At 45.0% G+C, this 13879-nt stretch overlaps 1 protein-coding gene across 2 annotated transcripts; it reads left to right on the plus strand.

Moving 5' to 3' along the window:
* The first annotated feature begins 452 nt into the window (after nucleotides 1–452).
* On the plus strand, nucleotides 453–7514 carry LOC147226907 (coiled-coil domain-containing protein 42 like-2-like). Of its 2 annotated transcripts, none has more exons than XM_086159671.1 (6): nucleotides 453–628; nucleotides 3192–3284; nucleotides 3725–3916; nucleotides 6713–6934; nucleotides 7018–7176; nucleotides 7256–7514. In XM_086159671.1, the coding sequence occupies exons 1-6, from the start codon at nucleotides 524–526 to the stop codon at nucleotides 7301–7303; spliced, it is 819 nt and encodes a 272-aa protein (XP_086015797.1). In that variant the 5' UTR covers nucleotides 453–523; the 3' UTR covers nucleotides 7304–7514. The 2 variants fall into 2 exon arrangements, with proteins under 2 accessions (XP_086015797.1, XP_086015798.1); XM_086159672.1 differs by having other exon boundaries at nucleotides 3725–3859.
* The last annotated feature ends 6365 nt before the right edge of the window (nucleotides 7515–13879 follow it).

Below are 13879 nucleotides of genomic sequence, written 5' to 3' on the forward strand. Positions count from 1 at the left end.
GGACTGTTGAGCCTCAATGTAGATTGCGCTGTGACTGCAACTACTGGCGTGCGCTGCGCTAATATCATATTGCTATCTCTCTGTATGCCGCTATTAAAATGTTTAAACACTTTTGCCATATAAACTACATTTCCAATGTACTTTTTTTGGCAACAACTGCATCCATGCTACTAGTTTCTTTTGCTGAGCGATCGTAAAACAAAGAGTCGCCAAGTGAGGCACGCAGTTCTCTCGCCTCACCAGCCATGAACCTCACCGTGATAACACTCGGCCAGAAAAACAAAGGGCGAGTTGACGGCAAAAATCCGTCCTCTTGTGCCGTGACCTTGGACTGTGCCTTTAAATTCATTGTTTCCGTTACCGTGGAAACCACCAGTAGAAACACAGGCCCAGACTTGGAACTCTCTCATTCAGACCGTGAATTCTCGGCAAGATTCGGGGTGGAACGGATCTCGGTGTGGGATCGCAGGGCGCCGCCATGTGATGTCTACATGCGAGATTCCCGGCGGTCTGGAGCGGCAGGATGTCGGGGAGGACGGCCTTCCGTCGTGACGACACTCTCTTTGAAATACTGAGGAGTCGCCGGGAGACGGGGGACCTTCGGTCTCAGTTCCAGGAGCGGAAGCAGGTGTGGAGTCCAAACTTTTGGTTTTGTTCATAAATATATATTGTTTGTGAGTAACTATAACATGACACACTTAGGTTAATTAATAAGAAATCTATGTTTATTCCTTAGTCTTTCCTACCCGAGACGATCAGACTTTTTAATTCCTCTTCCTTCAGCTGCAGGGAATCTTCAAATCTTTGCACTTAAGACCTTAAAACACTTTAGAGCCTTGACTTGACACTTTATAGTTTTATTTGTATTTCTTCTTCTCCCCCCCTTTTTCTCCTACTTTTACTTATGATTGTTATATTCTACTTTAAACTCTGGCACAACAATTTACTTCGGGATAAATAAAGTTGTTCTTATTCTTAATAATTCTTATTCTTAATAATGCCATTTTTGATCACCGTAGATGTGTTTTCTCTTGATTCTCTCAAACACAAAATCCATTGTGAATTTTCACAGGACACATTATTATCTATTCATTTCTATGATGTCTAATGAAAGGGTTTCTTATTTGTTTCATCTGTGTAGCGCACCGGTTCTCAATTATTTCCTGTTTCGCCCCCCCCCACTAGGAAGAAGAAAACATTTCGCACCACCACCAACAACAAAAAAATAAAGGGAACGCTAAAATAACACATCCTAGATCTGAATGAATGAAATATTCTTATGAAATAGATGATAGATGAATGCGCCGACGACAAAATCACACAAAAACGATCAATGGAAAGCAAACGTATGAACCCATGGAGGTCTGGATTTGGAGTCGCGCTCAAAGTGAAAGTGTAAAAAACAAACTCAACATCTTTAAAATAAGTCAAAATGAACCAGTGTTGCTTCCTTTGTGTTTGATTTCACACAAGTGTGATTGACATGGAGTCACATTGTGTTGTTTAAGTGTTCATTTTTTTGAGCAGTATGGTATCATTTGTCATAAAATTGTTATACGTACACCTCCAAACAACATCGTATCCTTATTAACATGAAAAAAAAGAATACAAATCAACTTGCTACGAAGAAATACTTTATTAGCATTTATTAGCATAACAGTGCTTGCTGGTTTACTGAAATAGCTTCCACAAAGCGGGATGATTGTTGCCAATTTTCAGCATGTTTTCGCTGGAAAAAAACGTCCTTAATAGGTGTGTAATCGCTTGAGGTGGCGCCTTAATTTATTTGGCTTCATGCTGTTGGCTGACAATGTTTTTGGACAGAATAAACACACCGGTCTTTCCTTGTTTCTCACAGTGAAGCAAAACGCTACATTCGCTTCGTCATATTTTCTCCATCTTAGCTTTCGGGTGAGAAGGACTTTCCCTCGAGGGATTAATAAATGATTTATTGATTATTATACTTAATTGTGCAACAACCAGTGGCGGGCCGTGCATTTTACACCTAGGTCGTGCTCAATCCAACCCCGAATAATTAGTTTATGGCTATAAAAAAACACCTTATGCATTTTAAAGAGAGGTGCATTGCAGATAGATAACCCGTGTTGCCACAATAAATGCCTACATAGCGAATAGCTGAGACACAAAAAAAAGCACCAATAATAACCTTATAAACTTGCAGTATTATTTAGGAAAATAGCAGCATTTTACTCACCAAAAATTCTGATCATTTGTCGACAAAATCCTTCCTCCTTTCTTTCCTCAAAAAGAGTTCAATTATTAGGAATAAAACTTGCAGCTCAAAAATGTCGGACAAATCTTTTTCCCGGTTGTGACAGCTTCGCTAGCTTAGGAGTTGCCCGACTGTTCTTTACTCTGTCCAGCTTTTCTCCAAAACCCCATCTAGAAATTGGCTTTAACAATATATTAGCGACCAAATCTGTTTCTTCTCCTCCTGCAGCCATTGCTGGTTGACAAAAGCGATATTAAACAAACACAACTATATTTCTGTTCGCAGCTCGCTAGTACGCTTTTCCTTGCTAGTACACCAGTCCACTCTCTGACTGTCCAATCAGAGGGTGTGAATACCCTGGCGTTGCTGTAGCCTGCTAGAAGGCTTTGGATGCCGCCTACTCATAATCTGATTGGTGCGAAGCAACAGCGTCAACGACACTTATTTTTTTGCGTAAAGGGCTAGCAGAAGTGATTGTGAAGGCCCCCCCCCCAGGCAGATTTATTTGACTTTGACCCTGCCTGGCAACAGATGATGGCTGAAATGTGATCAGTTAAATGCTTTAATATGAAAGTGCATGTCTGGAAGCAGCACAACCTGGGGAAAAGCTATGAAAGGAAGTGAACAGACCATTTGGAATTATTTAATAAGTATTCATGGACAAAATATGATTAACATCTGTGATTCAGATATTTTTTAGGCCAGCAGAGAAGGCCTCGCAGGCCCTGATGGCCCACCACTGGTAACAACTATTCCTCCGTCTTCAGATCGGGTAACCCGAAATCATCATTTTTGGAATGGAAGACCTTTGGGTGGCTTGTTGATCGGGACTTTAACTGTATGCTGTATTTCCCCTCCTTTGATTGGATGAATGTATTTTGCTTAGTCACCGAGTTCACCGGGTTTGGTCGATGCTTGCAAAACCTTCAACATTTCCTGGCGTGTGTGTTTGATGCAGAGACTGGAAGCACTGCGACAGCGCCAAGATGAATTGCTGAAGGACGTTGAGAAAACCAGGGATTTGCTCCTCAACTATGATATATATATCAAGGTACGGTAGCATCTCGCAAACTCCTGCACCCGAGGCTTGGCAGGCCTGTTTTACCACAATGTGATACCCCAGGGTGACAATGCTTGGATGTCCTCCAAATTTAGCGAAGGCCTGCTACCAAGAAGTGGTTTCAATCCTCTCATCCGGCAAATATATTTAGGAACACAACTTCCCTCGACCTTAACAGGTTAAGCCCCCTCCGGCAAAACACATTCCCCATGGTGACTGCACACCGACAATACTGTACGGGATCGTACGCCAACTTTTTGATCTGACAAATCATTGGCCTTTAAGCGCAACAGCGGTAGACTATGTGCTGCCACAGAGGTGTATCTATAAAAGGCACACCGGCCTCTGAATCCAGACAAGAGTGGACCCTTTGCAGTTATGGCAGCGGCTGACTTACTGTATATCTCGAAACAATTACGTCCCTTGTCCAGGATCGAGACTCCTCGAAAGCCGCTGAAAAGGCAGAGAAGAAGGGCAGGGAGGTGACTGGAAAGGAAGCTAAGAAGGAGAGGCTGAAGGAGGAGTACGCTGAAGTGAAGACGAGGAAGCGGGAGCTGCTGCGGCAGGTGAAGAGAAACTCTCTCTACCAGGAATTCATGCAACAGGTCGTCAAAATGACCAAGGTACCGAATGAAATTTGTCAAGGATACGTCTAAGTTTGTATTCCAGTCCTGATTTTTCTGCTCAATAGTCTCTTGCTCCTTTACGTATGCCATTTTCTGCTTTACACCACAGACAATTGGGATGGCTGAGTATATTCTGATAAGCAGCTTTGGTGCGGTGGTCTGGAGTGGCAGGGAAGTATGTTAGAGTGGTGCAGGACATGTATGATATCTGTGAAACAGTGATGAGGTGTGACAGAGGGGTTCAAGGTGGAGGTCAGGGAGCAGCTCTGAGCCCCTTCTTGTTTGCAGTGGTGATGGACAGGCAGACAGGTGAGGCTAGACAGGAATCTTTATGGATTATGATGTTTGCAGATGACATTGTGATCTGTCGTGAACCCCTTGAATCCCTCTGTCACACCTAATCACTGTTTCACAGATATCATACATGTCCTGCACCACTCTAACATACTTCCCTGACACTCCAGAGAGGTGGAGTTATGCTCTAGAAAGGCGGGGAATGATAGTCAGACATAGAAAGAGGTACGCGTGCGAACGAGGGGAAATTAAGTGGAACGAGAAGGCTACGGGGAGCGGAGGTGAAGAAGCTGGTGGATTGTTAAGTACTGAGGGTCAACAGTTCAGACGAACGCAGAATGTGGAGAAGAGGTGGAGGAATGAGGTCAAGCAGGGTGGAGGGGGCAATAAAAGAGTATCAGAAAGGTGTGAAAGACAGATGCGGGAGCAGCCATGTTGTCTGGTTTACAGACACTGGAGAGGTGGAGGTTCCTCTTTGAAAGTGAGGAGGACAGGTTGGATCAGGGACGAGTCCTTTCGAGGTTCTGGGGATAAATGGGGAAGATCCGGGTAGAAAGAGGACTAGTAGAAAAGAGGCCATGAAGTTAGTCGGGGTGAGAGAAGAGGATGCCGAGGAGAAGGCTGGATGGGAGGAGAATTTAGAGGAGTAGCTGAGTACCGTATTTTCACGACCATAAGGCGTACCGTACTAAAAGGCGCAGTCTCAGTTTTGTCTGCCATTACTCTATTTAACTCACACATAAGGCGCGCCTGATTATAAGGCGCGGGTTTTATATACAATCCACGCCAACACTTCCCCTTTAACGTTCTCATGGTGTCCTTTACTACGTCCGGCTTACAACACCAACACACACACAAGCATACATGTGTGCGTATTTAAAAATAGAGCGGGAGCTAAACTGAGTTTAGACTCCGCTCTTAGTGAAACCGTGGTCTCCACCGGTCATGCATCGCTCCCACGCTGCTCGCAGCCTTATTTTGAACGGTCGGTTCACACCGATGTCCAGCGATCATTAATCGATTCATTAATTCTCTCGCGGCCGCTCGATTTCCATGTTCCTTCATAAGCGTGTCTCTTTGCCATTTTCAGGGTTGTTAAAACAACGATTGTCCGCATAACGCACAAACCCGTTCTTTTACAATCAACGCCCACACTTCCCCTTTTAACATTCTCATGGAGTTCTCTATTACGTCCGCCTTACAACAACAACACACACAGGGCGCGCCGCACATTTTGAAGAACATCTAAGACTTTTATGTCTTAGATGTTCTCATGTTCTCTCAGATGTTCTCACCCATTTAGGAATGGGTGGAGAAAAGTGTCAGGGGTACTATGTGATAGAAGACTTTCAGCCAGAATAAAAGGAAAGGTGTACAAGACAGTGGTGAGACCAGCGATGATGTTTGGACTAGAAACTGTTCCAATGACCAAAAGGCAGCAGGCAGAACTAGAGGTTGCAGAGATGAAGATGTTGAGGTTCTCTTTGGGAGTGACCAGGATGGAGAGGATCAGGAATGAGTCTATCAGAGGGACGGCACATGTTCGATGTTTTGGAGAGAAGGTCAGAGAAGCCAGACTGAGATGGTTGGGTCATGGACAGAGAAGAGATAGTGAATATATTGGTAGACGGATGCTGGAACTGGAGCTGCCAGGCAAGAGGTCTGGAGGAAGACCAAAGAGAAGATTTTTGGACGTAGTGAGAGAGGATATGAAGGTAGTTGGTGTGAGAGAGGAAGATACAGAGAATAGGGTTAGATGGAGAAAGTTGACTCGCTGTGGCGACACCTGACGGGAAAAGCCGAAAGAAGAAGAAGAAGAAGATCTAAGCCAGTGGTTCTTAACCTTGTTGGAGGTACTGAACCCCACCTGTTTTACATGCGCATTCACCGAACCCTTCTTTATTGGATCGAGGATGGTTTCGTCGATGGGTGCAAAGAACAGGCGGAGTAGCCTTTTCATCGAATCTGGCTCCCTTCACCTTGAATCCAGCAAGCGCTATGTTCTTGTAGTTCCCATCTCCATGCAGCTGAAGGAAGCCTTCCCTTAGTTTTGCCGGTGCTGGACTAGAATTGCTCATCTTGTCTTTGCAAATCATGCAGTTAGGACGTCGATTCCAATCGCGTTCCGTCATACATGTGAGTCCGTATTGTACGTGTTCTTCCGACCGCTTTCTTTTTTTGCCCGACATAATTAGTATGAAAGGATTAAAATATTAAGAAAGAAATCACATGACGTACCATCACGACAGTCACAAGTTACTACAACTGAGCGCGCCAAAATCCCTGATAGGCCGAGCTATGTAGCGTGATCACCTGCAGCCAGTGATGTCATGACCAATGTGTGTCTTGACCTCCGCCGAACCCCTGAGACTGACCCACCGAACCCCTGGGGTTCCATCGAACCCGGGTTAAGAACCACTAGTCTAAGACTTTTATGTGCGCCTTATAGTCGTGAAAATACGGTACTTGCTAATATTTACGCTTGTGTGTGCGCGTCAGTTTGAAAACATCGACGCGCACACGGGTCACTTGGAGAATCTCCTGCACATCAAACACGGACTCTGTCGGAGGGAGAGCGCGGCCGAGGAGAAGGCCGACCAGCACAGAAAGGTTCTCCTGACCCTGGAGGACCAGCATCATCTGCTGCGACTGCGCAGAAACAACCAGCTGTCGCGACTCCAGACCGAGCTGGAGAAGACCTGCTCCGAGGCGGAGCTCTGGGTACCGGACGTCGCCTCCGGAGAACATATTCCGAGCGGCTCCTCGTCATCTTTCGCGTGAACTCGGTTGTCCTCCTCCCGCAGGAGACGAGGTGGAACCGCATCCTGGAAACGGCGGCGAAGAAAACCCTCCTGCTCGGGCAGATCAAGCTGGTGACCCTCAGCTTGTACGAGTCGGTGGTCGGGAACGCCGAAGAAGATAAGGGCGTGACCACGGACGACGCGGAGGCGCAGCTGGAGAAGGTACGAGCGACCGAGGGGAACGAGTTCACCGTCCAGGAAAGCGAAGCTCTATTTACGAAAGATACGTTTATCTGCTCAGATCAGGATTTTCATCGAGGACCACGAGGATATTCTGAGGAAACGCTGAACGTCCTGGCGCCAAAGCGACGGCGGAGCCCGGCTGGACAAGCTCTTGTGGAGTTGCCATTAAACCCCCCCCAAAACACGTTTCCGTTTGACCTTAAAATCTATTTTCCCACAGCTAAGTTGACCCTTTCCCACCTCTGAGTGCATTCTTTGTATCTGCATTTGGTCCTGGATATTCGGGAAGTAAAAAATGTTGGTTTTGTGAGCTGGTAGCTGGACTTTTCAAGATTTATTCGGCATTTTTTTTCAGGGGTGATGATCATTCGATGCCATAAATATCGGAATTTCCAGACTACGAGCCGCTGCTTTTTTCATACGGCTAATTTATGGATTTTTTTTTTGCGGCTAATGAGCTTCACGCCATCAAGTAATTTAGCCTCGTCGCTTCGGACCGATGAAATTCAGAGGATGTTCAATTCAGAGAAAATGAAATACTTTCATGGCTTTAGCCTGCGGGAGGAAGAGAAAGTAGTAAGATAAAGCGGGGATAGAAAATGGATGGATAGATGGACTTTTCCTTGTGTTATTTTATATTAACCTTTTTAATCAACCGTGTTACAGGCCCTGTTTGAAAAAAAAAAAACATTTCCAGTAACTTATTTGTGCCATGTAATTAATTAAAAGTTTTAAAAAATGTTTCTGTGTAAATATCACACCTGCAACTTATAGACAAGCGTGGCCTATATATGTACACATATATTTATTTGTTTATTTTTATTATATTCTATTATATTCTTTCTTATTCCAGAGTGAGAACAGGATTCTATCAAACACAGCTCACTTTAGTTCTCTTAAGGATTTTCTAGAATCACAATCACAAGCACAAATCAAAGCGAAACATGCAAAATATCTCTTGTTTTTTAGTTCTTCTTTTAATCCAATTCGATATTCTCAAATGTTTTCAATCTTCCATTCAAATGAACAAAAACTGACCTTCACGTTCACGTTTGTACTGGAAATGATTGACAGGTACGTCGTTGCCATGGTAATGCTGCGTTCAAATGACGTCCGTTTTTTTCAGTTTTCCCTTTAGACTTGGTAACAGGATATTATTAAAAGGCCACATTAACGAGTCTCACTTGAACGCAACACGAGTTGCCGTTCGTTAAAGTTGTTAACTTTTATACAATCGCACAATTAGCAGCATACTCTGACTTAACATCGTAGTCAAGAAAAATTATTTGATATAAAATTAGTGGAACGCTAAAAGTCATTGTAATTTTTTTTTGCTCGCTTGTAAAAAAAATCACAAAGCCGGGATTTGTCCGGGACTGACTGAACCCCGAGCGGAGGCAGCCAAGCCCGGAGGTAAACGTTAGCTTGATGCGATCCATTTAAGTTTAAATCATCTCAACTTTCAAATTCTTTATTATTTATACTGCAACATTTTTTATTTTGAATTGTTTTACTTCGATTACTTGGAATCCAGTCTGCCTCGTCGTCGGAGAAAGTTAGCCGACGTGTTAATTTGTTCGATCGCTAGCATGATTTCCTAACATTTCGTGTTAGCACTTTATTTGGAGAGATCACTAAAAATTACCCCCCCGCGAATATTCTGGAATCAAATAATAAAAAATACGTTTGTCTCCATCTGGTGGTTCCCTATTACACAGTAAACTGCGGTAACATTAAAAGTTCAATCCCTCCATCGTGACCGTGGTTTCGTGGGATGTGTGATTCGTGAACGAATCGTTCAAAATTCGAGTCTTTTTACTGACTCATGAGTCATGATTCATCTTCTCTATTAACTCCACCAACTCGTCCCTGCTACTGCTAGCTAGCTGACGGCTAATTAGAGAATAGATTAAATGTCACTGTTGCTATAAATATATAAAAGTTAATCACTTTTTCACTTCTGTGGGACACAAAAGAACTCACAAAAAGAACAACGATAACGCAACGAACGAATCACTCAGTAGCTCAGAGTAGCTTCCCGACTCAGAAAACATGATTCTCTGGCTAGTGATTCGAATAAACTGGCGCGAGTACAAAGGATCTCCGTATTTTTACTCCCCGCAGGGTGAAGGATGTCCTCTCCGTCAGCTCCTGCTACAATCTGCATCCAAGCTTCGGTTGGAGCTCACCCCTATGACTCTGTGGAAGGAGCTTTGAATCAAGGCATATGTCTGACACAAAACCAAGGGCAGATGCAGGGAAGTGAACAAAACGCGATGGAGATGACGGAAATCGAGTACGCCCACATCCAGTGTCTTCTCCAAGCCCACTTGGAGAAACAAGGTGGGCCGGACGGCAGGTTCCGCCCCGCCGCCGTCTTCTCTCTCCGCCAAACCCCCCAAGTTATCGACTTGTCGATGCCCTCTGTGGACGAGAACGTTCTCGTGCCGGGAGAAAATACTCTGGTGTCTCACGGAGAGGTGCCGGGCCTGGTGCTGGTTCGATTCGGGGGCCAGAACGGCATGTCGGGATCACCTTCGAGCGGCCGCCGCCTCACGCCGAGGCCGTCCGCCGTCAGAGTTTGCTCGGTGTCGAACACCGACCCGACCGTCTCCCCGACCGGTCACGGGTAGGTTTTGCGTTTCATCCGTTTATTTTCCCCCCAGCTTGTAATTTCAACAGATGTGCAAACCGTCTTCCAGCTTTCCGCCAGCGTTTCAGCAGACCGCTGACGGTCAGGAGGCCGTCTTGTACCTTCAGGAGCAGAGCAGCGCGAAAACCGACAGAGACGATCACTCGGAGGTGACGAATCCACGTCCAACCCGGGGAGACGTGCCTGTTGTTAAAACTGTGAAGAGTCTATAAATTTAAATACTACTTATGATAATGAGATTTTTTTTTTTTTTTGAAATATCAAAGACTGACGAACTAGCACAGCTTAGTCCAGTGTTTCCCGACCCCTTTTTGAGCCACGGCACATATTTTACATTAGAAAAATCACACACCACCAAATAAATATGTCAAAAACATTTTTTAACGAATCAGAATGAAACCGTGGTCTCAATTTACTGAGTGTGAAATCTAATATATCTAGTATCTGTAAATTCGTCAAGTTGCAATGCAAATTTCCCACTGATGTGCAACTTTTCCAGAACACTTTTTTGCAATATCTGAAGACATGTCATCAATATGTCTGAAAATGGTATTATTGGAGAGAACTGGCTATTTCTTTATCAACGCCAGAGCCGAGCATTTCTTCTCAGGTAGTATTAATGTTTTGCTACTTTGTGTGGCTGTTTGGATTTAGAGATGAGTTCAGCAACTTTCTAGCAAGCTTTCACTGCTTTCTCACTCGTCTTGGTAGTTTTCAACAACGCTGCCCGTTTGTTTACGCAGATCCGAGTACCGAAATTTCCGGACGATAAGCCGCGAATTTTTTCACGTAAACAACGATGCGGCTAATATATGGACTTTGGGTGGGGGGACGCTAACAAACTTCACGTCGCTAAAACGTGTGTCCTCGTAACAACGGACCGATGAAATGACCGCGGAATTCTGAGTCCGTTCAACTTCGACACCGAAGAAGACGACTTTGACGGTTTTAGCGCGCGGGAGGAAGCTCGAGATAGCGATCGGCTAGCCGGTGCGGCTTATATTGAGGTGCGCCTAATAGTCTGGAAATTATGGTACTTTTTATTTTAAAAATGTATCACGCAAAGCGTCACTAATCACTCCGATACACAGATGCACAGGTTAATTCACCGCCCGTCGCCATGGAATGTGCACGCTGCCCACATAGACATAGGAAGACACATTATTAGCGTTGGATAAATAATTTTTCGGCCCAATCAGGTGAAAGTGGGCGTTTTTCCACGGCACACCTGATGATCTCTCACGGCACACTAACGTGGTTGGGAAACACTGGCTTAGTCGATTCATATATCACCCGTTTTGAAGATGTCTGAAAGAAAAATAAGGAAAAATTCTCCCGTTTCCCGTGTTTTGCCCTGTTTTTCGCAGTATGATGACTTTTTCTTTTTCATTTCTTTCCCCCTCTTTTCTCAGACAATAAGACTTTACCCCCAGAACCAACAGCATCACCCCAAGAGTCACTCATTACTCCAAGAGAACGTCGTTCCTGACAAGTACCGCGCAGCGAAAAGTAAGCGTCTGTCAAAAGTTTCCCCATCCAGAAATACGAACGAGCCTTCGTTTTAACTTTTCCGCGCAGTTTACTAACTCACGCCGCCCCTCGCGTCTTCCGCAGAATCGGAGGCGACGCCCGGCGCCTCCGGCAAGCGCGCTCACTCCGCCTGCCATCGACGCGACGCGGCCGACAGCCAGACGTCGCAGCCTTGCATGTCGCTCAGCCAGCGGAAGGAGAGGCACAACAGGAGGGAGCAGGAACGCAGGCGAGTCAGTCGGCGCCTTCGGCCGAAGGTGACATTGTATCGGCCCCTCCTCCCCCCATATGGGACGTCGTCTTAGGGGATGCGTTTAATATCATCCTCCGTCAAGGAGGCTGCGTTCTCGGGCACTTTGCGTGTCTGTCGGGAGGATTATGCAAAATCTACCGCGGGTGTCTCTGCGAGAGACGGAGGAGGCGCCAAAAGGATCAACCGACACCGATTTATTTTGGAGTCGCTGTTGAATCGTTCCCAAATATCTCTGTTTAAAATTGAGTTCTCACAATTCCTTGGGTTGAACGCACTTTGAGAAGAGTGTTTTCCTCAGTAAGCTGATGAGTACAAATATACTGCTCCAAAAAATAAAGGGAACACTTGAACAACTCAATGTAACTCCAAGTCAATCACACTTGTGTGAAATCATAGTGTCCACTCAGGAAGCAACACAGATTCATTTTGACTTGTTTTAAGGACATTACATCAAAGTTGGATCAGCCTGGAGTTTGTTTTTACACTTTAATTTGGAGTGCGATTCCTAATCCAGACCTCCATGGGTTGATACAATTGATTTCCATTGATCATTTTTGTGTGATTTTGTGGTCAGCACATTCAACTGTGTAAAGAGCAAAGTATTTCATAAGAATATTTCATTCATTCAGATCTAGGATGTGTTTTTTAAGTGTTCCCTTTATTTTTTTGAGCAGTGTATATCTGGAAGTACCATCAAATTGATCACGCCTCTACTTCGCGGAGGGTCCACTATACTTGATAGCCGGATGTTAAATAAACAAAGCGAGACGTTAGATTGTTAGTTTTTATTGGAGCCACCGAATGGAAGCGACAGACCGTCTGGTCCTTGTATCTCTGCAGGAAGAGCATCCGTTTCTTCTGTGACGCTCTGAACCTGCTGGTGCCGTTCTGTAGCCCGGACACCGACAAGCTGACCACCCTGCGGCTGACCACCGCCTTCCTGACGTACATCTACAACAAATACGGGGATACCTTAAAGGAGGTCAGCCTGTTATTTTAACTTTGAAAAAGGGGTTCTTAACCTTGTCGGAGGTTCTGAACCCCACCGGCTTCGTAAGCGCATTTGCCGAACCCTTATTTATTGGAAAAATGAGATGCAATTTTTTCAAATTCAAGACATACTGGTGCAGAAAATGAACCGTTCATCAACATCACTGTGTTCAAAGAAAAAAAACGGCAAATTTTCACGCCGAAACAAAAACAAAAACATACTAATGAAGAGGAAGGAAAAAGGAAATGTTCGCTTACTTTTACCGGTGCAAGAGGCCGACTTCCATCATATTATACACGTGAATCCATATCGTACATACGTGCGACCGCTTTCTTTTTCTGCTCGACACAATTCGTACGAAGGGATTCAAATATTTAGAAAGAAATCACTCGATGTACCGTCGCGACAGTCACAAGTCGATGACTGAGCGCGCCAAAATCCCTGCATCGCAGATCGTCCGAGCTATGTAGCGTGATCGCCTGCTGCCAGCGATGGCCATCACGGGTGTGTCTTGACCCACGCAGAACCCCTGAGACGGACTCACCGATCGAACCCAGGTTAAGAACTACCGCTTTAAATGAATCCGAGTGTCGCGGCCATGTTTTACCTCGCTGTGCAACAGCGCCCCCCGCTGGAGATGAGAAGTGGTGCAGTCGTATTTAAATCTACCGTATTTTCCGCACTATAAGGCGCACTGGATTATAAGGCGCACCTTCAATGAATGGCCTATTTTAGAAAAAAATCATTTATAAGGCGCACCACATTATGAGGGGCCTATAATGGGAGCTACAATAGTGGCTGGGGTTGTGTTATGTATCCACTAAATGGAGCTGCGCTAAAGGGAATGTCAACAAAACAGTCAGATAAGTCAGGCAAACCTTATTACTAGAATACAAACCAACATTCTGACAACTCCGTTTACTCCCAAAACAAGTTAGTGCATTCACAGTACCGTACGTACCGGTAGCTTTTACCAGTATTTGCGCCGCCATCGCTGAAAACAATGTTTTTCCAACTCCATTTGTCACAGTTCAAAGCTTTTCATAAAACGAAAGCACCAAGAAGGGCCGCCTCTAAATTCATTGATGTTCATGTCGCTAGTTAGCGCTGTTGCCTTCATTGGAGAAGTGACTGTAGAGACGCTTCTACTTGCCGCTCTCTGTTCAACAACCCACTGTTCGACTTTGTCCTCCATCTCGCTTTGTTCCCTCGGAAACTGTTTAGTCTTCTTTCCTCGGCGGAGGTCAACTTGTCG

Source organism: Fistularia commersonii, chromosome 14 (genome assembly GCF_037954325.1).
Source record: "Fistularia commersonii isolate RoL2024-O1a breed Wild chromosome 14, RoL_Fcom_v1.0, whole genome shotgun sequence".
NCBI lineage: Eukaryota > Metazoa > Chordata > Actinopteri > Syngnathiformes > Fistulariidae > Fistularia > Fistularia commersonii.